A 25,497-nucleotide genomic window follows, 5' to 3' on the forward strand; every position below is an offset into this window, starting at 1 on the left:
TTTCTTTATACTGAGGTATCATTCTTGGTGAGGGCAGGATACTACTCAGGGTCAGGGTCATACCAGCCTGGGCTACATGATCAGAGAGCTCTTCCATGTCTCTTTTCATGTAGTCCAGGGAGGTACGTCTCAGGTCATTCACACCAACATGAACAATGACAGAGTCATATTTGTACTTGTTCTGGAGTGACCTGAGTGCTTGTCTTATGTGGCGAATTCTGGCTCCTGACAGGCAGCTAACAGTAACCTTCTGCTTGTCCAGCCTAGTGAGTGGAACGTCAGTGTGCCTGACTATAGAGTCACCTATTACTAGTGTGTTAGGTATGTTATTTTGCCTTAAGGCTGTGATTGTGCGGCACACTGATTTTGTGTTTTATGTGTTGTCTGGTTTGTGATAGGAAGTGCAGAATGTTTGGGTGTCTGCTCTGGAGGTCTCTGATGCTTTTGCAGGTGTTTATTTAGAGCCTCCGAGTATGATATTGTGTATTTATGTGTATTTTTTGCCAGTGCTGTTTTAGTAGGTCTGTGTGCGGCTGGAGTTGTGGTGCAAGTGTTAACCTTCTCCTCTTGACTGTCTGTTCCAGTCTTGGGTGGAGACAGCTTAGCTTCCAGTTTGGTTGTATAACTGCATGTCTCGCATATGTTAGTGTTTTGTGGTAGGAGGAGAGGGTTGTCTGTGTACATGAGGCAGCTGTAACATTGCCTCAGGATACCCAGATTCACCAGCTGGACTGGAGACTGCACCTGAAGTTGCCCTTTGGTCATGCCTGAATAGTAGGGTGAGCTGTTTAGTCGCTTGTTTGGTGAGGGGTGAATAAAGAGCCTTGCCCTGATGGGCAATCAGTGTCAGGGTATATTAGTGCTTGCTATTAGGTCTGAGCAAGTGCTAGGCTGTAAGATGCTTTTTGAGTGCTTAGGTTGAGAGTTAGACTAGCTTCAAGGGAAAAACTGAAGAAGAGACTCAGTGGAGCCAGGAATAATTTAACCGTAGCTAACTGGCACTGCCCGGTGCGCAAAACCATGCAAATGTGGTTTTTATAGTTGGGAAATGAAAGAGATAGAAATTAGCCCAAAATGGCCAATAAACTGCTAACTTCTGGGCTGGAACCTCTCCTCCAGGGACAGATAGGTTGCTCAAAGCTCCCCTCTCTCACAGGTGAACAGAGAAACTTCCTTCTATCCAAGTAAGGTATGGGCAACTCAGAAATTAGTATCACAGCCCTGAATTCAGCACTAGCCTGAAAACTGGACTATACTAGCTTAGAAATGCAGGAAACAAGGAATTGTTTTGTTTTTTTTTTTTTTTTTTTGAAAAGATAAGGCAAAAACAGTAAGAAATACACTTAAAACAGCTTTAAATGACTACAAACGATCAGAAAAGGTGATCGCACTTTAGTGTGTAGCCTACAACAGTTAAACAAATTATTTAAACAAAAAACAACTTTTTAAAAGTGCAAGCAGTCAAATAAGTTCAATATGTGAAAAGAAAACAAGCTTTTAAATCACAATAAATGCTGGAAAATCTGCGTTTAGGTGGAAAACAGTTAAGTACAGCAAGAAAGTACAGAAAACTGATACTTAATCACTCCAAAGTCTCTCTCCTAAGCTAGAAGGCTTGTATCAGTTTAAGGCTTTCCAGTGCTACCCAGTAGGTTAGTTACAGGAAAGATGGGAAACATGCGCAGATGTGGTCTTTTAAACCAGAAAGTTGAAACAGATGGACAAACTGTCAAAATGGTCAATAAACTACAATTTCTGGGCCAAGAATCTCTCCTCTCATGGTAGATAGGCTACCTAGTGCTTACCACTCCCACTGATAAGCTAGAAGGCTTCCCTCCAACACGGAAAAGCTTGGGTGGGGTGGCTCAGAAGCTTACAAAGAGTCCTGGATACAGCAAATCTGTACCTGGACTAGACTAGTAACAGGAAAGGCAGGAAACAGGAGCAAACACAGGCTTTTAAATCAGGAGGTTGAAAGAGATGGAAAAGCTTCCCAAATGGCCAATAAACTACAATTTCAGGACCAAAACCCACTCTTCCCATGGTAGATAAGCTACCTAGTGCTTACCACTCCAACTGATAAGCTAGAAGGCTTCCTTCCAACACAGAAAGGCTTGGGGGGCACAGAAGCTTACCAAGAGTCCTAGATACAGCAAGTCTGTATCTGGACTTGACTAGTTACAGGAAAGGCAGGAAATAAGCTTAGAATTTTATTTTTTGTTACAGAAAAGCAGCTAAAACAGCATTAAATACAATTCAAATTGTAGTGCAGGCCAGCACACCAGAGCGTGTAGCAACACTATGGCAAATACAGGTCAAATAAATCCAATTAAATTAAGAAAAGACTAAAAAACAAGTGCAGAAAGCAGTAAATTAGAAGGCTAGTAACAAGCAGTAATAAGTGCAGAGTAAGAGCGACTGAACAGATAGCACGTAGAAGAGCAACTAAGACAGTTACAGTAAGGGCAGATGAATAAGATATATATATATATATATATATATATATATATTTTTTTTTTTTAGGGAAGGAACGGAGCAGGATTAAAAGGCAACAGGGGTTGTCCTTCCCAAATGCTCTCTTTGTACACAGTAGGAGTGCCTGAAATCAGAATATGATCTCAGTCGAGTGAGCAAATGAGATGGGCCCAGAAAAAGTATCCAAATACAAATCTACAAGATGGGCGGGCAATTTCAAAGCCACCAACATTAATACCAAAACAAGAACAGGGAGGGTGGGTAGGGAACTAACTGTAGAGAGACAGCCACAATTTCAGTTGAGTTAATATTCAGTGAAAAATACAAATAAATAAATTAAATACAGTACTATATGAAAAGGGCAGATAAAAGTGTACTTACATTCACTTATACATCCAGCTGATTTCAGGTAGATGTTAGCCAGCCAAAGCTCTGATATTAAGCAGAGATAACTCAAAATGTACCACTTATATAAGGAGAGAGGATGTCAATGATGAGCTGAAACTACCCCCCACTGCTACCAATGACTACGCAAAAATTGTAAAAAGTACTCTGTAGAGAGACAGCCACAACTTCAGTTGAGTTAGTATTCAGTGAAAAATATAAATAAATAAATTAAATACAGTACTATATACAAAAGTGCAGATAAAAGTGTACTTAAATTCACTTATACATCCAGCTGATTTCAGGTAGATGTTAGCCGGCCAAAGCTCTGATATTATGCAAAGATAACGCAAAATGTACCACTTATATAAGGCAAGACAGGATGTCAGTGATGAGCTGAAACTACCCCCCACTGCTATAAATGACTACACAGAAATTCTAAAAAGTACTCTGTAGAGAGATAGCCACATCTTCAGTTGAGTTAATATTCAGTGAAAAACACAAATAAATGAATTAAATACAATGCTATATGCAAAAGAGCAGATAAACGTGTACTTAAATTCACTCATACGTCCAGCTGATTTCAGGTAGATGTTAGCTGGCCAAAGCTCTGATACTAAGCAGAGATAACTCAAAATGTACCACTTATATAAGGCAAGACAGGAAGTCAATGATGAGCTAAAACTACCCCCCCACTGCTATCAATGGCTACACAGAAATTCTCAAAAGTACTCTGTAGAGAGACAGCCACAACTTCAGTTGAGTTAATATTCAGTGAAAAACAGAAATAAATAAATTAAATATAGTACTTTATGCAAAAGAGCAGACAAAAATGTATTTACTTTCACTTATATGCCAGCTGATTTCAGGTAGATGTTAGCCATCAAAAGCTCTGACATTAAGCAGAGATAACTCAAAATATACCACTTATATAAGGCAAACATGATGTCAGTTATGAGCTGAAACTACCCCGACTGCTATCAATGGCTACACAGAAATTCTAAAAAGTACTCTGTAGAGAGACAGCCACAACTTCAGTTGAGTTAATATTCAATGAAAAACAAAAATAAATAAAGTAAATACAGTACTTTATGCAAAAGAGCGGATAAAAATGTATTTACATTCACTTATACGTCCAGCTGATTTCAGGTAGATGTTAGCCATCAAAAGCTCTGATATTAAGCAGAGATAACTCAAAATATATCACTTATATAAGGCAAACAGGATGTCAGTGATGAGCTGAAACTACCCCCACTGCTATCAATGGCTACACAGAAATTCTAAAAAGTACTCTGTAGAGAGACAGCCACAAGTTCAGTTGAGTGAATATTCAGTGAAAAACACAAATAAATAAATTAAATACAATACTATATGCAAAAGAGCAGATAAAAGTGTACTTAAATTCACTTGTACGTCCAGCTGATTTGAGGTAGATGTTAGCCAGCCAAAGCTCTTATATTAAGCAGAGATAACTCAAAATGTACCACTTATATAAGGCAAGACAGGATGTCAGTGATGAGCCGAAACTACCCCCCACTGCTATCAATGGCTACACAGAAATTCTAAAAAGTACTCTGTAGAGAGACAGCCACATCTTCAGTTGAGTTAATATTCAGTGAAAAACACAAATAAATAAATACAGTACTATAGGCAAAAGAGCAGATAAAAGTGTACTTAAATTCACATATACGTCCAGCTGATTTCAGGTAGATGTTAGCCGACCAAAGCTCTGATATTAAGCAGAGATAACTCAAAATGTACCACTTATACAAGGCAAGACAGGATGTCAGTGATGAGCTGAAATTACCCCCCACTGCTATCATGGGCTACACAGAAATTCTAAAAAGTACTCTGTAGAGAGACAATCACATCTTCAGTTGAGTTAATATTCAGTGAAAACACAAATAAATTAATTAAATGCAGTACTATATGCAAAAGAGCAGATAAAAGTGTACCCAAATTCAGTTATACATCCAGCTGATTTCAGGTAGATGTTAGCCGGACAAATCGCTGATATTAAGCAGAGATAACTCAAAATGTACCACTTATAGAATGCAAAAGAGGATGCCAGTGATGAGCTGAAACTACCTCCCACTGCTATCAATTACTACCCAGAAATTCTAAAAGGTACTCTGTAGAGAGACAGCCACAACTTCAGTTGAGTTAATATTCAGTGAAAAACACAAATAAATAAATTAAATACAGTACTATATGCAAAAGAGCAGATATTAGTGTACTTACATTCACTTATACGTCCAGCTGATTTCAGGTAGATGTTAGCCGGCCAAAGCTCTGATATTAGGCAGAGATAACTCAAAATATACCACTTATATAAGGCAAGACAGGATGTCAGTGATGAGATAAAACTATCCCCCACTGCTATCAATGGCTACACAGAAATTTTAAAAAGTACTCTGCTGAGAGACAGCCACAACTTCAGTTGAGTTAATATTCAGTGAAAACAAAAATAAATAAATTAAATACAGTACTATATGCAAAAGAGCAGATAAAAGTGTACTTAAATTCACTTATACATCCAGCTGATTTCAGGTAGATGTTAGCCGGCCAAAGCTCTGATATTAAGCAGAGATAACTCAAAATGTACCACTTATATAAGGCAAGACAGATGTCAGTGATGAGCTGAAACTACCCCCACTGCTATCAATGGCTACACAGAAATTCTAAAAAGTACTCTGTAGAGAGACAGCCACAACTTCAGTTGAGTTAATATTCAGTGAAAAACAGAAATAAATAAATTAAATACAGTACTTTATGCAAAAGAGCAGACAAAAATGTATTTACTTTCACTTATATGCCAGCTGATTTCAGGTAGATGTTAGCCATCAAAAGCTCTGACATTAAGCAGAGATAACTCAAAATATACCACTTATATAAGGCAAACATGATGTCAGTTATGAGCTGAAACTGCCCCCACTGCTATCAATGGCTACACAGAAATTCTAAAAAGTACTCTGTAGAGAGACAGCCACAACTTCAGTTGAGTTAATATTCAATGAAAAACAAAAATAAATAAAGTAAATGCAGTACTTTATGCAAAAGAGTGGATAAAAATGTATTTACATTCACTTATACGTCCAGCTGATTTCAGGTAGATGTTAGCCATCAAAAGCTCTGATATTAAGCAGAGATAACTCAAAATATATCACTTATATAAGGCAAATAGGATGTCAGTGATGAGCTGAAACTAACCCCACTGCTATCAATGGCTACACAGAAATTCTAAAAAGTACTCTGTAGAGAGACAGCCTCAAGTTCAGTTGAGTGAATATTCAGTGAAAAACACAAATAAATAAATTAAATACAATACTATATGCAAAAGAGCAGATAAAAGTGTACTTAAATTCACTTGTACGTCCAGCTGATTTGAGGTAGATGTTAGCCAGCCAAAGCTCTTATATTAAGCAGAGATAACTCAAAATGTACCACTTATATAAGGCAAGACAGGATGTCAGTGATGAGCTGAAACTACCCCCACTGCTATCAATGGCTACACAGAAATTCTAAAAAGTACTCTGTAGAGAGACAGCCACATCTTCAGTTGAGTTAATATTCAGTGAAAAACACAAATAAATAAATACAGTACTATAGGCAAAAGAGCAGATAAAAGTGTACTTAAATTCACATATACGTCCAGCTGATTTCAGGTAGATGTTAGCCAGCCAAAGCTCTGATATTAAGCAGAGATAACTCAAAATGTACCACTTATACAAGGCAAGACAGGATGTCAGTGATGAGCTGAAATTACCCCCCACTGCTATCATTGGCTACATAGAAATTCTAAAAAGTACTCTGTAGAGAGACAATCACATCTTCAGTTGAGTTAATATTCAGTGAAAACACAAATAAATTAATTAAATGCAGTATTATATGCAAAAGAGCAGATAAAAGTGTACCCAAATTCAGTTATACATCCAGCTGATTTCAGGTAGATGTTAGCCGGACAAATCTCTGATATTAAGCAGAGATAACTCAAAATGTACCACTTATAGAAGGCAAAAGAGGATGCCAGTGATGAGCTGAAACTACCTCCCACTGCTATCAATTACTACCCAGAAATTCTAAAAAGTACTCTGTAGAGAGACAGCCACAACTTCAGTTGAGTTAATATTCAGTGAAAAACACAAATAAATAAATTAAATACAGTACTATATGCAAAAGAGCAGATATTAGTGTACTTACATTCACTTATACGTCCAGCTGATTTCAGGTAGATGTTAGCCATCTAAAGCTCTGATATTAAGCAGAGATAACTCAAAATATACCACTTATATAAGGCAAGACAAGATGTCAGTGATGAGCTGAAACTACACCCCCACTGCTATCAATGGCTACACAGAAATTCTAAAAAGTACTCCGTAGAGAGACAGCCACAACTTCAGTTGAGTTAATATTCAGTGAAAAACAAAAATAAATAAATTAAATACAGTACTTTATGCAAAAGAGTAGATAAAAGTGTACTTAAATTCACTTATACATCCAGCTGATTTCAGGTAGATGTTAACCGGCGAAAGCTCTGATATTAAGCAGAGATAACTCAAAATGAATCACTTATATAAGGCAAGACAGGGTATCAGTGATGAGCTGAAACTTCCCCCCACTGTTGTCAATGGCTACACAGAAATTCTAAAAAGTACTCTGTAAAGAGGCAGCCACAACTTAAGTTGAGTTAATATTCAGTGAAAAACACAAATAAATAAATTAAATTCAGTACTATATGCAAAAGAGCAGATAAAAGTATACTTAAATTCACTTATACAGCCAGCTGATTTCAGGTAGATGTTAGCCGGCCAAAGCTCTGATATTAAGCAGAGATAACTCAAAATGTACCACTTATATAAGGCAAGACAGGACGTCAGTGATGAGCTGAAACTACCCCCCACTGCTATTATGGGCTACACAGAAATTCTAAAAAGTGCTCTGTAGAGAGACAGTCACATCTTCAGTTGAGTTAATATTCAGTGAAAACACAAATAAATTAATTAAATGCAGTACTATATGCAAAAGAGCAGATAAAAGTGTACCCAAGTTCAGTTATACGTCCAGCTGATTTCAGGTAGATGTTAGCCAGACAAATCTCTGATATTAAGCAGAGATATCTCAAAATGTACCACTTATATAAGGCAAAACAGGATGTCAGTGATGAGCTGAAACTACCCCCCACTGCTATCAATGACTACCCAGAAATTCTAAAACGTACTCTGTAGAGAGACAGCCACAACTTCAGTTGAGTTAATATTCAGTGAAAAACACAAATAAATAAACTAAATACAGTACTATATGCAAGAGAGCAGATATTAGTGTACTTACATTCACTTATACATCCAGCTGATTTCAGGTAGATGTTAGCCATCCAAAGCTCTGATATTAAGCAGAGATAACTCAAAATATACCACTTATATCAGGCAAGACAGGATGTCAGTGATGAACTGAAACTACACCCCCACTGCTATCAATGGCTACACAGAAATTCTAAAAAGTACTCTGTAGAGAGACAGCCACAACTTCAGTTGAGTTAATATTCAGTGAAAAATGCAAATAAATAAATTAAATACAGTACTATATGCAAAAGAGCAGAAAAAAGTGTACTTAAATTCACTTATATGTCGAGCTGATTTCAGGTAGATGTTAGCCAGCCAAAGCTCCGATATTAAGCAGAGATAACTCAAAATGTACCACTTATATAAGGCAAGACAGATGTCAGTGATGAGCTGAAACTACCCCCCACTGCTATCAATGGCTAAACAGAAATTCTAAAAAGTACTCCTAGAGAATCAGCCACACCTTAAGTTGAGTTAATATTCAGTGAAAAACACAAATAAATATAGGTTCATAGGTTCATAGGTTGGTACTAGGCTATCATCCCTAGGGCCTATACAAGCCTAGCCATAACAATTCTCTGGCTATTTATTCCCACACTATTTACTTCCCTGGACCCCTGTCTAGCAGGGCAACTATCGTGATCCCTGGGGTGAATTTCCTTTCTCCCATCCAATCATCAAGGTTCCTTTTGAAGAGGGCCAAAGAGGCATTCTGCTTGACATGTATTGGCAGTCTATTCCAGACTCTGGGGTGTCTCTGGGTTGGAACCTATTCCTCCAGCATGTTTTGTTTATTGTGATGACGAGATTTAGATCCCTGGAGCATGTGGCACTGAAGGATTGGGATTTCTTTAAGTGTAACCTGTCCAACAGCTTTGGGTTTGACATGGCCTTGTATGTTAAGCAGAGATCGCTTCGGAGTAGATGATATGTGACAGCGTATAACTGGAGTTTTTTACGGTGGTCAGAATAGGGCATCTGCTTTAGACCTGTGATTCTTTTAGTGAGGTATTTCTGTGGCCATTTCAGTTGTTGCAGATGTCTTGAGAGGTACATACCAAATGGGGCGTTGTACTTTATAATGGGTCTAATGAGGGATGAGTACAGTGGGACAATGATCTCCTTTTTTATGGATGAAAAGCCCTTAGTGATGAGGTGTGCCACATAGAAGGATTTTCCTGACTGTTGTGGCGATGTGGATATTGAAGGTGAGACCACTGTCCACCTGGGACCCTAAGTCTCTTATCACAATTTTGGTGTTCAGTGTACTGCCATCTATGTGGTAATTCACAGGTACATGTGTTTTCCCAAAGGGGATAATTATACAATTCTTGGCATTGAGCTTGAGTCCATGGCTCTGGCACCAAGCATCTGTTTCTGTAAGGCCCTTTTGTAGAGTATCCACATCATTTGGGGATTCAATAATGGCTCCTAGTTTGCAGTCATCTGCAAACTTTGTTAGCCAGAGTCCCTTAGTGTTGGCCTGTACTTCAGATAAGTAGATGCCAAATAAGAGAGGTCCCAGGACTGAACCCTGAGGTACTTCACTTGTCACTTGTCACTTGTCTGGAGCTGGATTTGGAGTCAGCTACTTTTACAGTGTGGGTTCTGTCAGTAAGCCAGTTGGCAACCCATCAAGTGATGTAGGGATTAATGTCCAGCTTAGTAAGTTTATCTATGGTTCCAGAGTGGGAGATGGTGTCAAAGGCCTTGGCGAGGTCCAGATAGGCTGTGTGGAATGCCTTACCCTCATCCACGGCTCTGGAGACTGATTAGAAAAAGTCAATAAGGTTCAGGAGACAAGATCGGCCCTTCATGAACCCAAACTGGGTGGAGTCCAGTGTTTTAAGGTTGCCAATGTCTTTGTTTATAAGTTCCATGATAATACATTCCATGGCCTTTCAGATCAGACTCATCAGACTGATGGGGTTGTAGTTCCCGGGATCCAAGGTGGATCCCTCCTTGTGCAGTGGGATAAATGTAGCTGTGCGTCACTCAGTGGGCACAAAACCTCAGGTGAGGATATGATTAAACATGCCACCTAGGTGAAGTGCCAGTTCATTTTGTAGTTCATGTAGTACACAGCCTGGGATTTCATCTGGTCCCATGGATGCTGTATTCGTATCTTTGGAGAGTGCGTTTTTTACCTGTGTGGCCGTTATTACCGGAATTTGGCAATCTTCCACTATTGAGATGGGCCATTTAAGGGGTGAGAGGGGGGGTGAAGATGGCACTGAATCAATCTGCCAGGATATTGGCAATATCCTTGGGATCAGTATATTTAATGCCATTCTCTTGTAGCTCAGAGCAGATCTGAGCATTGCCATTAAGATTCTTGACATAGTTATAGAATGCCTTGTGGTTGTCTTGGGAATCTCTGGCAATTTTATTTTTGTAACTAGTTTTGGAGGATTTTATGAGGGATCTCAACTTCTTACTGAGGCTGGTAAGGGAGTTTTTTGCATCCTTGGATTTTCCTCTTTTCTGCAACAGTTTTTTCATTTTGTTGTAAAGTTTGTTTATGGCAGGGGACCACCAGATTGGCTTCCTTTTTTTGGAGGAGAGCATGTTGGTTCTATTTGGGATGGCACGATTCATGCATGAGTGGATGTGCTTGTACAGTGCCTTAGTGTAGGACTCAGCAGTCGAAATTTCAGTTCCCGTCTGCGTGAGTGTCATGAAGTTTGTAACTTCTGACTTGAGTAGCATGAAGTTGGCCTTGGAGAAGTTTTTTATGGAGGTTTCCTTACTGGGGGGGTGGGGGTGGGATGTGGATGTTAAGGATGATTAGCTTATGGTCTGACCTGACCAATGATGGGGTGACTATAGGTGTGGAGCATCGATTTCCCATGTTGGTAATGACCAGGTCTAGGATATTGGAGCCCCTGGTGGGACTATGGATTAGTTGATCCAGGGCATTGGAATTTATGAATTCCAAGAACCGCTGGGCAAAGGTGTTGGTGCACGAGTAGTTTTCCCAGTTAATGGCAGGATAGTTGAAATCACCCAGTATTAGGGTGTTTGGTTTTCTATTAATATTTTCCAGTATGTTTAGAAAGGTGTAGTGAGAATCTTGGGGCATGGTGGGGGATCTGTAGCAAGCTATAATTTGGATTGCAGTCTTACCTAGTGTTAGTTGCACATGGAGATTTTCAGATGCATTGTGTTGGGCAACTAACCTGTTGGTGTGAATATCCTTGGTGAATATGGACACTCCTCCACCTTTAGTGTTTCGATCCTGGTTTGGTAGCTGAAAAGTGTGGTAAGAGTTGTAGCCTGGTATTGCAGGGGTGCTCTCTGGAGCCTTGAACCAGGTCTCAGTTACTACACAGATATTGATGTTCTCCATTTTTAGGAGTGCCTGGAAAGAGTGCATTTTGAGGTTTAGACTTCTAGCATTGAGTAGCATTACCTTCAGATTTTGCATGCTTGTACCTGTTATGATGGTGGTATTGTCCTTTAAACTTTGCCTAAAAAAGGCACTATAGGGGTGGCAAGAGCCTTAGCCAGTAACCTGAATCCCAGGGGCGACAGGTGTAGACCATCTCTGGCAAAGCATCATGGTCTGTCGATCATGTCGTCCCAGGCTGACAGATACTGGATCCCCTTTGAATGACACCAGAAGCTTAGCCAGTTGTTGAAGTCAATCATTTTGTCCTTATATACAGTACTATATGCAAAAGAGCAGATGAAAGTGTACTTAAATTCACTTATACGTCCAGCTGATTTCAGGTAGATGTAAGCCAGCCAAAGGTCTGATATTAAGCAGCGATAACTCAAAATGTACCACTTATATAAGGCAAGACATGATGTCAGTAATGATCTGAAACTACCCCCCACTGCTATCAATGGCTACACAGAAATTCTAAAAAGTGCTCTGTAGAGAGACAGCCACAACTTCAATTGAGTTAATATTCAGTGAAAAACACAAAAAAATAAATTAAATGCAGGACTATATGTAAACGAGCAGATAAAAGTGTACATAAATTCACTTACACATCCAGCTGATTTCAGATAGATGTTAGCTGGCCAAAGCTCTGATATTAAACAGAGATAACTCAAAATGTATCACTTATATAAGGCAAGACAGGATATCAGTGATGAGCTGAAACTTCCCCCCACTGCTGTCAATGGCTACACAGAAATTCTAAAAAGTACTTTTTAGAGAGGCAGACACAACTTCAATTGAGTTAATATTCAGTGAAAAACACAAATAAATAAATTAAATACAGAACTATATACAAAAGAGCAGATAAAAGTGTACTTAAATTCACTTATATGTCCAGCTGATTTCAGGTAGATGTTAGCTGGCCAAAGCTCTGATATTAAGCAGAGATAACTCAAAATGTACCACTTATATAAGGCAAGACAGATGTCAGTGATGAGCTGAAACTACCCCCAACTGCTATCAATGGCTAAACAGAAATTCTAAAAAGTAATCCATAGAGAGACAGCCACACCTTAAGTTGAGTTAATATTCAGTGAAAAACACAAATAGATATACGTTCATAGGTTGGTACTAGGCTATCAGCCCTAGGGCCTATACAAGCCTAGCCATAACAATTATCTGGCTATTTATTCCCACACTATTTACTTCTCTGGACCCCTGTCTACAGGGCGACTATTGTGATCCCCAGGGTGAATTTCCTTTCACTCATCCAATCATCAAGCTTCCTTTTGAAGAGGGCCAAAGAGGCGCTCTGCTTGACATGTATGGGCAGTCTATTACAGACTCTGGGGAGTCTCTGGGTCAGGAACCTATCCCTCCAGAATGTTTTGTTTATTGTGATGACAAGATTTAGATCCCTGGAGCATGTGGCTCTAAAGGATTTGGATTTCTTTAAGTGTAGCCTGTCCAACAGCTCTGGGTTTGACATGGCCTTGCATGTTAAGCAGAGATCGCCTCAGAGTAGATGATATGTGACAGCGTATAACTGGAGTTTTTTAAGGCGGTCAGCATAGGGCATCTGCTTTAGACCTGGATTCTTTTAGTGAGGTATTTCTGCGGCCTTTCCAGTTGTTGCAGATGTCTTCAGAGGTACATACCAAATGGGACGTTATATTTTATAATGGGTCTAATGAGAGATGAGTACAGCAGGACAATGACCTCCTTTTTTATGGATGAAAAGCCCTTAGTGATGAGGTGTGCCAAATAGAAGGATTTCCTGACTGTTGTGGCAATGTGGTTATTGAAGGTGAGACCACTGTCCACCTGTGTCCCTAAGTCTCTTATCACACTTTTGGTGTTTAGTGTACTGCCACCTATGTGATAACTCATGAGTATGTGTGTTTTCCCAAAGGGGATAACTATACATTTCTTGGCATTGAGCTTGAGTCCATGGCTCTGGCACCAAGCATCTGTTTCTGTAAGGCCCTTTTGTAGAGTATCCACATCATTTGGGGATTCAATAATGGCTCCCAGTTTGCAGTCATTTGCGAACTTTGTTAGCCAGAGTCCCTTAGTGTTGGTCTGTACTTCAGAGAAGTAGATGCCAAACAGGAGAGGTCCCAGGACTGAACCCTGAGGTACTCCACTTGTCACTTGTCTGGAGCTAAATTTGGAGTCAGTTACTTTTACAGTGTGGGTTCTGTCAGTAAGCCAGTTGGCAACCCATCAAGTGACGTAGGGATTAATGCCCTGCTTAGTAAGTTTATCTGTGATTCCAATGTGGGAGATGGTGTCAAAGGCCTTGGCAAGGCCCAGATAGGCTGTGTGGACTGCCTTACCCTCATCCATGGCTCTGGAGACTGATTAGAAGAAGTCAATAAGGTTCAGGAGACAAGATCAGCCCTTCATGAACCCAAACTGGTGGGTTCCAGTGTCTTAAGGTTGCCAATGTCTTTGTTTATAAGTTCCATGATAATACGTTCCATGGCCTTGCAGATCAGACTCGTCAGACTGATGGGGCTGTAGTTCCCAGGGTCCAAGGTGGATCCCTCCTTGTGGAGTGGGATAACTGTATCTGTGTGCCACTCAGTGGGCACGAAGCCTCAGGTGAGGGTATGATTAAACATGGCACTTAGGTGAGGTGCCAGTTTATTTTGTAGTTCATGGGATGTCATCTGGTCGCATGGATGCTGTATTCTTAGCTTTGGAGAGTGCGTTTTTTACCTGTGTGGCTGTTATTACCAGAATTTGGCAATCTTCCAGTATTGAGATGGGCCATTTAGGGGGTGAGGGGGGGGTGAAGATGGCACTGAATCGATCTGCCAGGATATTGGCAATATCCTTTGGATCAGTATATTTAATGCCATTCTGTTGTAGCTCAGAGCAGATCTGAGCATTGCCATTAAGATTCTTTACATAGTTATAGAATGCCTTGTGGTTGTCTTGGGAATCTTTGGCAATTTTATTTTCGTAACTAGCTTTGGAAGGATTTTATGAGGGATCTCAGCTTCTTGCTGAGGCTAGTAAGGAAGCTTTTTGCATCCTCTGATTTTCCTCTTTTCTGCAACAGTTTTTTCCTTTTGTTGTAAAGTTTGTTTATGGCAGGGGACCACCAGATTGGCTTCCTTTTTTTGGAGGAGAGCATGTTGGTTCTATTTGGGATGGCACAATTCATGCATGAGTGGATGTGCTCATACAGTGCCTTAGTGTAGGACTCAGCAGTCGAACTTTGAGTTCCCGTCTACATGAGTGTCATGAAGTTTGTAACTTCTGACTTGAGTAGCATGAAGTTGGCCTTGGAGAGGTTTTTTATGGAGGTTTCCTTACTGGGGGGTGGGGGTGGGACGTTAAGGATGATTAGCTTATGGTCTGACCTGACCAACGAGGGGGTGACTATAGGTGTGGAGCATCGATTTCCCATGTTAGTAATGACCAGATCTAGGATATTGGAGCCCCTGGTGGGACTATGGATTAGTTGATCCAGGGCATTGGAATTTATGAATTCCAAGAACCGCTGGGCAAGGGTGTTGGTGCACGAGTAGTTTTCCCATTTAATGGCAGGGTAGTTGAAATCATCCAGTATTAGGGTGTTTGGTTGTATATTAATATTTTCCAGTATGTTTAGAAAGGTGTAGTGAGAATCTTGGGCCATGGTGGGGGATCTGTAGCAAGCTACAATTTGGATTGCAGTCTTACCTAGTGTTAGTTGCACCTGGAAATTTTCAGATACATTGTGTTGGGCAACTAACCTGGTGGTGTGAATATCCTTGGTGAATATGGACACTCCTTCACCTTTAGTGTTTCGATCCTGATCTGATATCCGAAAAGTGTGGTAAGAGTTGTAGGCTGGTATTGCAGGGGTGCTCTCTGGAGCCTTGAACCAAGTCTCAGTTACTGCACAGATATCAATGTTCTCCATTTTTAGGAGTGCCTGGAGAGAGTGCATTTTGAGGTTTAGACTTCTAGCATTGAGTAGCATTACCTTCAGATTTTGCATGCTTGTACCTGTTACAATGGTGGTATTGTCCTTTGAACTTTGCCTAAAAAAGGCACTATAGGGGTGGCAAGAGCCTTAGCCAGTAACCTGAATCCCAGGGGCAACAGATGCAGACCATCTCTGGCAAAGCATCATGGTCTGTCGATCATGTCGTCCCAGGCTGACAGATACTGGATCCCCTTTTAATGACACCAGAAGCTTAGCCAGTTGTTGAAGTCAATCATTTTTTCCTTATATACAGTACTATACACAAAAGAGCAGATGAAACTGTACTTAAATTCACTTATACGTCTAGCTGATTTCAGGTAGATGTTAGCCGGCCAAAGCTTTGATATTAACCAGAAATAACTCAAAATGTACCACTTATATAAGGCAAGGCAGGATGTCAGTGATGATCTGAAACTTCTCCCCACTGCTATCAATGGCTACACAGAAATTCTAAAAAGTGCTCTGTAGAGAGGCAGCCACAACTTCAATTGAGTTAATATTCAGTGAAAAACACAAATAAATAAATTAAATGCAGGACTATATGTAAACGAGCAGATAAAAGTGTGCATAAATTCACTTATACATCCAGCTGATTTCAGATAGATGTTAGCCGGACAAAGCTCTGATATTAAGCATAAGATAAGATTAAGATATCTGTGCTGTTACAGAGACTTGGTTTAAAGCTGCAGAAAGTACTCCAGAAGTGGAAGGCTACAGTGCCTTCCACTCATTTAGACAAACAGCAGCACAGATAAGGGCTAAAGGGGGAGGTGTCTCAATCTATATTAGCAGCAAATACAGCTCTAAAGGAGGAGGTGTCTTAAATCTACATTAACAGCAAATACAGCTCTACGCTGGTTAAACAGGATGATGCTCTGGAATTCATCCATGTCCAATTATCATAAACAAGGTTCTCTATCACATACTGTCCAGCTACGGGTCTATATCACTTCATCGAAGATTCACTTCAGTGAACCTGACTTCATCGATCCCAAATCACCAAACTTCACTTCTGTGAATGCTCACATTGAAAAAAGATTTCACCAGGGAAAGGAAGCACTTTGCCAATACAACACTGGAACACACACCACAGTATTTCCACCCCACGCAAGTGGGGGGGGGGGGGGCTGTGCCCCTCTAACTTTATATGCAAACTCTGAGAAGGCATTATGGTGGGGAAAAAAGCAAAGTTGTGCTGTTGGCTAACGTAAATCTTTTGCAGATTTGAACATTCATGGAAGTGAAGTTTGGTGATTTGGCATCAATGAAGTCAGGTTCTCTTAAGTGAATCTTCAATGAACTTTATGGGGCCTGCCAGCTACAGGTCACCCTGTATGAACCACAAAGCTCACATCTCTTACCTAGACTTCCTAGATGTGTTCACAATCCAAACAAATTTTATTTTATTTTTATTTTTTATTTAACATTTGTTAACCGGGAAAGTCCGACTAGGTTCCACAGATCCTGTTTTCAGTGGAGGCCCGGGGAGAAATGCTCCAGAAGCATTAATAAATACCTTATTCATGGGAGACTTTAACTACTCCTCTATAGACTGGGAAATATACACTGTCTGTAACTCACAGGGGCAATGTTTCCTAGACTTTTTCAACACAAGCACCCAAAACCAGATAGTGCACTCTCCAACCACAGGATCAAACATAATGAAGTTAGTACTCACCAACCCTATTAGTGAAGTCGGACCACAAAGGTGTCTCCCTCGAAATAAAAATTAATCTTTAAACCCAACTAAATCTGTAACAGTTAGTAACTCTACTAAAGCAAACAACATCCTTTTAAGTGATGGTTTGGCAAAATTCATGGCTCCACCAAACCTCAAGAGCACAGCTATCTATGCAGAATTATTTACAGAAACCCTGTACAAACAAGTAAATGCCTGCATTGAGGCTGTTGTACATGCCAGAAGTAAGCCCAGCTCTAACACTAAAACAAGCCACACTGGTGGAATCCTATTCCTTACCTTAGCAGGCTATATAACAAAAGAAAAAAACAAGGCCAAATTCAGAAGGAGCAACTCTCATAGAGACAAGAGCTTTCTGATTCAATTAAATAAGAAACTAAGAGGTCTAATAGGCCAATCACAAGGTCAGAATAGCCTCTCAGGCTAAAGACAATCACAAGGCCTTCTTCTGCTATGTCAGAAATCTTAAAAGTAATACTCAGCAGTGTGCAAAACTTGTGGTAAATGGCACGACCTTCACTGAGTAGGATGACGTAGCAAATCTACAGCCTGATAAATTTTGTTCTAATTTCACCGCCACCCCCCTTACTACACTTGGTGAAATCCCTTTTAACATATCCCCCAAACTATCAACAGGGAGCAGATCCTGGAGGTGCTTGCTAAGGCCAAAAATCACTTCTTCAATAGGCCCTGATAATATTCCTAGTTGCCTCATAAATAGCCTCAAACATGGCCTAGCAGTACCACTTAAGGCACTCAGCTACAGCCTCAAAATAGGTTACACGCCAGGTGAATGGAGGGACACAATGGTCATCTCTCTTTATAAGGGTGGACCATCAACTGACCCCAGGAACGACAGACCCATCTGTCTGACAAATGTAATATGCAAAACCATGGAATGAATTATCATGGAAATGATCAACAAGGACATTGGCAACCTGCAGACACTGGGCCAATTCCAATTTGACTTTGTTAAGGGAAGGTCTTGCCTACTTAAACTGGTAGACTGCTTTGAGGGGATCACCATGGCTATAGATGAGGGGAAAATGATGCATACCACCTACCTTGATCTGGCCAAGGCAATCACTACAATACCCCACTTATGTATTGTTTGCAAACTCTTATAACTAGGCATAAATCCCCATATAACTTGCTTTATTGCCAGCTGACTCACAGACAGGACCCAAGAAGTCAGGATCAGCATGAAGGCACTGGTCACCAGCAGAGTTCCTTAGGGCTCTGTGTTGGGCCTGATCCTGTTTAGCATTTACTTCTTGGAAATCAAGGCTAATGTCAGAGACCTCTGACTTACCAAGTTCACAGATGACTGTAAATTAGGAGCTATTGTAGATTCCTGCCCATGACACCAACATCCTACAACAGGGTCTACCACAAACAAATGACTGGTGCTAAATCCACAGATTGAAACTCATTGCAAAGAAATACATTATAGAGCCCATTGGGGAAAGTTTCCACCCAAGCTAATTACTTCATCGATAAAACACCCCTAACAGTTACCCTGATAGTTAGGGATCTGACGACATATGTATACAGTGGCCTAATGGATAAGACATTGACATCATAAGCCAGGGATTGTGGCTTTCAGTCCCATCTGTGGTAATATACGCTTGATGCAAGTAGTAATCTGGCATTTGACCAACACATAGCCCAGATAGTAAGAACATAATTTTATTACCCAACTCATAATCATGGCATCCAGGTCCAAGGAAGTAATAGTACCACTCAACTCAGCCCTTATCAGACCCATCAACAACTACAATGCCCCCTTTCAGATGTACCTATCCAAGCACTTGCAACAGCTGGAATGCCCTCAAAGGTTCCTCACTAGGAGAATCCTGGGAATAAATATCCTGTCCTATGCAGATTGCCTTAAGGTTCTCCTACAGGTTACTGACATGTGATCTCTGCCTGGCATATAATGCATCCTTGAATCCAGCTCTGATGGATCTCTTGCATATCTACAAGACAAACAACACCAGAAACATTAGATCCAAGGACCTGAACTTTCTCTGCAACATAAATAGAACCTGCTTGAGGGACTGATATATGTCTCAAAAAATCCCCACATTATGGAATAAGTTCCCCAGCTACATGAAGCAGAGTTCATCCTTGTCCCTGTCCAAAAGAAACCTTGATCATTGGATGGAAAATCAGAAATTCACCCCAGCCTGGCCCCATGACTCTGATAGCCAGAAGTCAACAGTAAGTAAATTAATTCCGAACTAACATACCCTCCATGCACACACATAACCCTTAGCTACCTTTTTACTAATATACCCCACCATATAGGTATCCAAGGAATGCTTGAAGCAAATCTGGGTTGGGTTGTATGGCTAGGCTTGTAAATACCCCAGTGGTCATTAACCTAGTATGAACCTATGAACCTATCAGTCAGAAAAATTTACCTGAACATGTGATAACTCACAAACACAACACGCATCTATGACTTTCTCAAAGGTTAGGTTTGATTCTCTCAATAGCTCGCCTCTTATTTAGCTATCATTAGTTGTGCTACGGACAGCTATATCTTTGAATAATGATTCATATAAATGCCCAAATTCACAATCACTTACCCTAAGATTAAAATATCTGTCACATATGCAACTGTAGTATTTTGTGCCTCCTGGTTTCTGGTTGAGAATATTTGTGGTATATTGGCTTCTCCTCTGGCTCACAATATGCTTGGAATTTATCTTTCAATAGAGCCAGTCTGCTGTTCTCCTTCTCATTAAGACCAAAAGTATTAAATATCTAGATGACTTCCTTGCAGACTGTGTGAAAGAAAGTGTAGCACACCTGACTTTCTTGGCTTTGTCACTGTGGCAACTTGCAATTAGATGCAACTGAAATATCTGGATCCAGGGCTTCCAGTTTTCTGACAGGTTTCCCAGTATTATGAGAGCAGTTGGAGGTTGTTTCATTGACATCACAAGCCAAAAATCAATGGCAGTGTTCACAGACATTGATGGTTGATTTATATGCATATGTTCAAGGTATTTTTAAGTAAAAGCAAAGGATCTCCAAACTGGAAGAGCAGCAAAAGTAATAGAAAGTTAATTACACAGCCTGTATCTTTCTGGATGAAGGCAAAATAAATTAATGATTCTAGTATCCATCCTTTACTTCTGATACCAAGTTCAGTCTTCCAGACTCAAGTTCTGAATTCCTTCGTGAGACTTGAATGGTTTAAGGTCAGTGTAGGCATGAGGCCCTAGAACTGTGTTAGCTCAAAGGTTTATGTGTAAAAGTTAACCCAGAAAAAGAAAATTGGACATACCTCTTAACCTCTTAGTTCACGAAATCTGGTCAAAGCTAAAAATAAAGAGGAGGGCAAAGACCCAAAAATAAGGACAGATTTTAAATATTGCTGCTATAAACCTAGAAAGTAGCTGGAATAACAGGTTTTACATTAGCATGCATTTTCTGAAGGATTATGAAGTCTAAAACTCAAAGGTCTGTCATTATTTAATGACTTCCATCCTTATCAGTTTGCTGAAAACCACAGATTTTTATGAGGAACAGACCAAAAATATGAGGCAAACATCTGGACATTCTCCAAAAATCTGTAAATATGAGAGATATGAATGCAGAGATTACATACAAGTAACACTTTAGCAGCATGCCTGGTACCAAAGTGTACTAGAATTCATGAAATACACTTTGCAAGAGTGTGTAAAACAAATGCAATTTCATCATGTGCAGTATATACACAACATGTCACCTCTTCCACACAGCCAACTGTACTATATTTGTCAGTATGACATACACTGTAGACAGTGACATCAGCAGCAGTGCCAATAATCACTTCCATACTGGAATTTCTGATTGACAGTATGGAAATAAATTGTCATAATGCTAACTGCTTTTGCAGTCAGGACTAAAGCACTTACTTCAATGCATCATGTGTTACACATTGGAGCAATCTGCTTGCTACAGGGTTTTAAAAGTGGGATTTTTTTTTCCTTTTTTACTTATTAACTTAGGTAAGAAATTATAGGTTTAGACTTATATACTAGGTTAACTGCCCTTTGGGCTATTTTAAACTTAACCAGTTTTCCATTTGTGAGGATCAAACCCTGTATCTTGTATTTGTGAGGTAAACACCTTAAACATTATAACAGCCGCCCAGCCCACCATTATACCAACCTCTTAGAGTTGAAGGGTATCAGATAAATGAGCGAAACCAGGAGCTAGATGGGTCAGCTATGTTTTTTTTTTCAACCATACTGTCATGCATTGGAATCAATTTTAAAATAAGGAAGTAGTGCCCAAGTAGGGTAATATAATGCCATAGTTTAATTGTTTTAATAATGGCAGTCCTACCAACTGACCTGATATGGACCATATGCACTTGACTATGAAACTATTGCTTTGTCTGATCATGAAATAGATTATGGCAGCCAAAGAATTAATATCCCTTATGGGACTGCAGTGACTCTTGGCAGAGGTATGTCTCTTACATCATTAAATGTTGCATAAGCTAAAAGTTGCTATAGCTGTAGAACAGTCATCACTTTCAAAGACCTTGGTCCAAACTCCAGAGTAGCAGAATTAGAAATATACACAACTGGAACAGAATTAGAAATATACACAGCTAACATCTATTTTAGACATTGGATGTCAAAGTTGGTCTTGGATCTAACTTATTAACCACAGAACTCCATCACTATACCTATAGTTGTACCTAAGGTGTAAGTCCCAGTCCATGTAATGAATCACCCCTGTGCCATGAGATGGTGTGTTACCACTGCAGAGTGTCTGACTCAGACCTGAATTGTTTACGGCTTAGAAGCGGGTAGTATAAAGGTGTCAGCAAAAGTAAGGACCATGGATCTAGCTTTGACACTGGATGATAAAGGTAAAATAATGCAAGCAAACCATATGCACTGTTCCTACATCAAACTGCTAAAATAAATCATATTAATAAAAATGTAAGAAAATGCTGTAATTCACTTTAAATAATGGGAAAGCCTCTGAACTGTAGCTAGGTAGTCTGGTGCCCTGTGCAATTCCCCAGACTGGCGTCCTCTTAATGCAAGCTGAGGACTAATAAATAAATAAATAAATACATACATACATACAGAAGTAAATAAATCTCCCACTCTGAAACTAGCAAGTCTTGTGCTTCAAATGTAAAGAGTTGGTTTGCTTCAGTTAAATTACCTCCCAATGCTTCAATTCATTTTTTAATACCACTACCACATTCCCATTCCTTCTGACCATTCAAAGCACCTTTCATCTGGGGAAACTGCCCCCTTTCCCCCACTCCAGCTACACCTCTAGACAGCCTTATTCAAATTACTAAGTCTAGTTTAAAAATCCTTTTGCTAAGGTTAGAAGTGATAGACATTGACTAAGGATATACAGACAAATATTGTTAGAGGCTTATTTTTGTGGGGAGTACTTAAACCTTGCAACAGTAAAAGCTGGACTCTGACAAACTTAAATTCAGGTTAGAAAGTCACAAAACACCCTGTGTACAAGACTGAGCCATTTACCAAGGGGGCTAAGAACTGAGTTAAGTGTAGTTTCCCACAAACCATTTACACACTGTTATGTTATAACGCTGATCTCTCAGGGCAGATGTGAATTTACTAAGCTATGGTCTCAGGAACCCTAAGGCTATCATTTCTCTGCCCTGCTTATCACTTTTGTAAGGATTCTTCTCCAGGTAAAGGTTTTGCTGACTTCCTAAAACCAAACATACTGTCGGATGCATTCACAGGGTTTCCCAGTTTGACAATTTCTGCAGCTACTGCCACTTTAGTAGGGAAATTTAACCTTTGGGTGTCAGCAAGACCAGCTGTCAGTGAGCTGGAATGGGATCCAATACCTAATATTTGGTTTTGAAGCTACCTGGAATACTACACTTGCATTTAGTTTCTTTACATTCCTATGCATAATTCAGGTTTAATATAAATTTGGTAAAACAAATTTTTTTTGACAGTTACATTATGATGCATGCATCTTTCCTATTTTTGAGATGTCCTTTAACATGAGTTTTAATGATTTCTAAATGGATAGATCACAACATAGCTAATTCTGATCCTGGCATTCTATGTACAAGCCTGAACCCCCTGACACTCACCATCCACCTTAGAGATACAGCGTGTGTTGTGCCATATCGGAGTGGGCCTAGCATGTAAAATAATCCAAGTCACTGGAAGGTTTGGGCCATTTTCTTTTAAGGGTTACGGCCATTTGGCAAGTCACTTTAAAAAGAGCTTTCAGATGGATAATGAATAGAACAGGTAGGCAGGTGTAGCATAAAAGAATAACGAGGGTTTCATCAGCGAGGGAATAAATAAATTCACGGTTAATATGAGTGAGCAAAAATAAAATCCTAATGTTGTAGTTATTCCCTTCATTTAAAGTCTGTTCAGAGAAGATTTAAAAAAGTTTGTGTTAGGCTGTTTCTAATACTTTTTCATTTAATACTCAGATTGTTTTCCTTTTATTTGCAGAATAATAGAGCTGCGATCACAGATATCACCTGATCCACGCCTCTGTATGTTTCCAGTGACACCAGACGTCCTTATCCCTTCTAGGTCTGTTACAAGTGAGGTCTGAGGGCACCTGCACTGACAGTGATTTTTTTTTTTCTTGATGGGCACAGTAGACCTCCATTTGACCTATGACAGATGCCAGGAGAGCCGAGCACACCCACTGTTTTATAGCTGTGAAAGTTGTCACTGCTTACAGTACTTCGGACACTTGTGCACTCTAAATCCAGTGGTGGTCACACCTCAACAGATGCATGTCATTTTATTTATATTGTTTTGAGATTTTGACACTGCTGGCTTCTAACCAGTAATATTCACTGGTAAGACAGTGGGGAGGAATGATTTTCACAGCCTGTTATTGACTTTGTATTTCTCTGCCCAGCATTGTGATTGTTATGTTGTTGATGTCAATAAAGGAGATTAAACCTGAGCATGCTTAGTAACAGTGCTTGATTAAGGTGGACACATATTGAAAAGAAAATGCAAGCAAAGGACTGAATTTGCACCTGGGGGTGCTTCTTATACAACTTGTTGTCAGTGTTTATTTCCAAGGTAACAATCTTCTGGATTTTGTCATAATTGCAGAGTTCACAGCTTGATTTACCCCTTCTGTGAACTACTACTATGTATATGTATTAACAGTCACATCCAGCACTTGTAACTTACAGTTTCTTTTACCAATGAAGTGATCTTAATTTCAAAAATACAGTTTGGGGTACACTAAAACAATGCCATTGTAAAAAAAAAGGTAATTTGGTGCTGTTGTCATTTTTAAAGAACTGCATTGTCTGTCTGTAAGTTGCTTTTTAATTAAATGAATTGACTGTACTTTATTATTGTTCTGTGTTATCTTTATTATTGTTAAGTGCTTTTTACATTGACTATTGTATGGATTTTGGTGCAAAAGGGAAAGGATGCCCCACTGATGTGCCCATTATACAATGGAAGGGTCAGAGTCGGAAATGACTTTGTACATGACTGACCACACAGTGGGATCTGCACCGATGGGCTACTTTGCAGATTTTAGGTGCTATGTAAAATCATTTGGTATGGTGTGACTCTGTGATAAGGCCTTGCTTCATTGGAATATGAGATCAGATTGAAAAGTTATCTTATACAACTTAATTTCTTTTTATTTTTTTCCATTTTTGCAGTTGTTAAAATCATAAACATTTAAAAAAAACATTTAAGTAAAGACAAACATCACATACATGATAAATAAATACATAAGTAAATAAATCAAACAAAACTAATAGAATAGTTAATTTATCAGACAGAACTTCAAAGAAAGAAGTAAACTCCTAAACAAATGATATTGAAAGTATCTCATTAAAAAAGTCTCCAGCTCTACAGAGCGGGAAAGGATGCTGATTCCACAGAACTTGGGCCAAATAGGAAAAATAATAAATGCTCAATGATGAAAGCCTCTTTCTGCAAGCATATATCAGCACCTCAACTAATGATCTGAACAAAAACATAGGGGCATAGAGGACCAGTAACTCACTTAGGCATTTACCTTTTTTCAGATGTATCATTAATAAGTATAACTGCAAAGTAATTCATTTTGAAATTAATACTTTAAAAATGGTCACTGCAATGCATGGAAGAGATATTATTTTCAAATTTTTAATGGGCAGTATTAGACAGCTTTGGGCTAAGGCATTCATTTAACAGGTTTTTTTTCTTTCTCCATCACATTCTCA

At 39.5% G+C, this 25,497-nt stretch overlaps 1 protein-coding gene across 5 annotated transcripts in view; it reads left to right on the forward strand.

Annotated features, from left to right (window-relative positions):
• The window catches only part of PLPPR2 (phospholipid phosphatase related 2), a 504,385-nt gene extending 479,763 nt beyond the window's left edge, over positions 1-24,622 (forward strand). For 4 of the 5 annotated variants that reach the window (XM_044084610.1, XM_044084607.1, XM_044084608.1 and 1 more), the window contains one exon: positions 23,756-24,622. In XM_044084610.1, the coding sequence (XP_043940545.1) occupies positions 23,756-23,788 (33 nt within the window). In that variant the 3' untranslated portion in view covers positions 23,789-24,622. The remainder of the gene's footprint in view (positions 1-23,755) is intronic. The other variant, XM_044084609.1, reaches the window with a different exon arrangement.
• Positions 24,623-25,497: the final 875 nt, after the last annotated feature.

This window comes from Protopterus annectens, chromosome 9.part0 (assembly GCF_019279795.1).
Source record: "Protopterus annectens isolate FY-2018-M chromosome 9.part0, PAN1.0, whole genome shotgun sequence".
In the NCBI taxonomy this organism is placed as follows: domain Eukaryota; kingdom Metazoa; phylum Chordata; order Ceratodontiformes; family Protopteridae; genus Protopterus; species Protopterus annectens.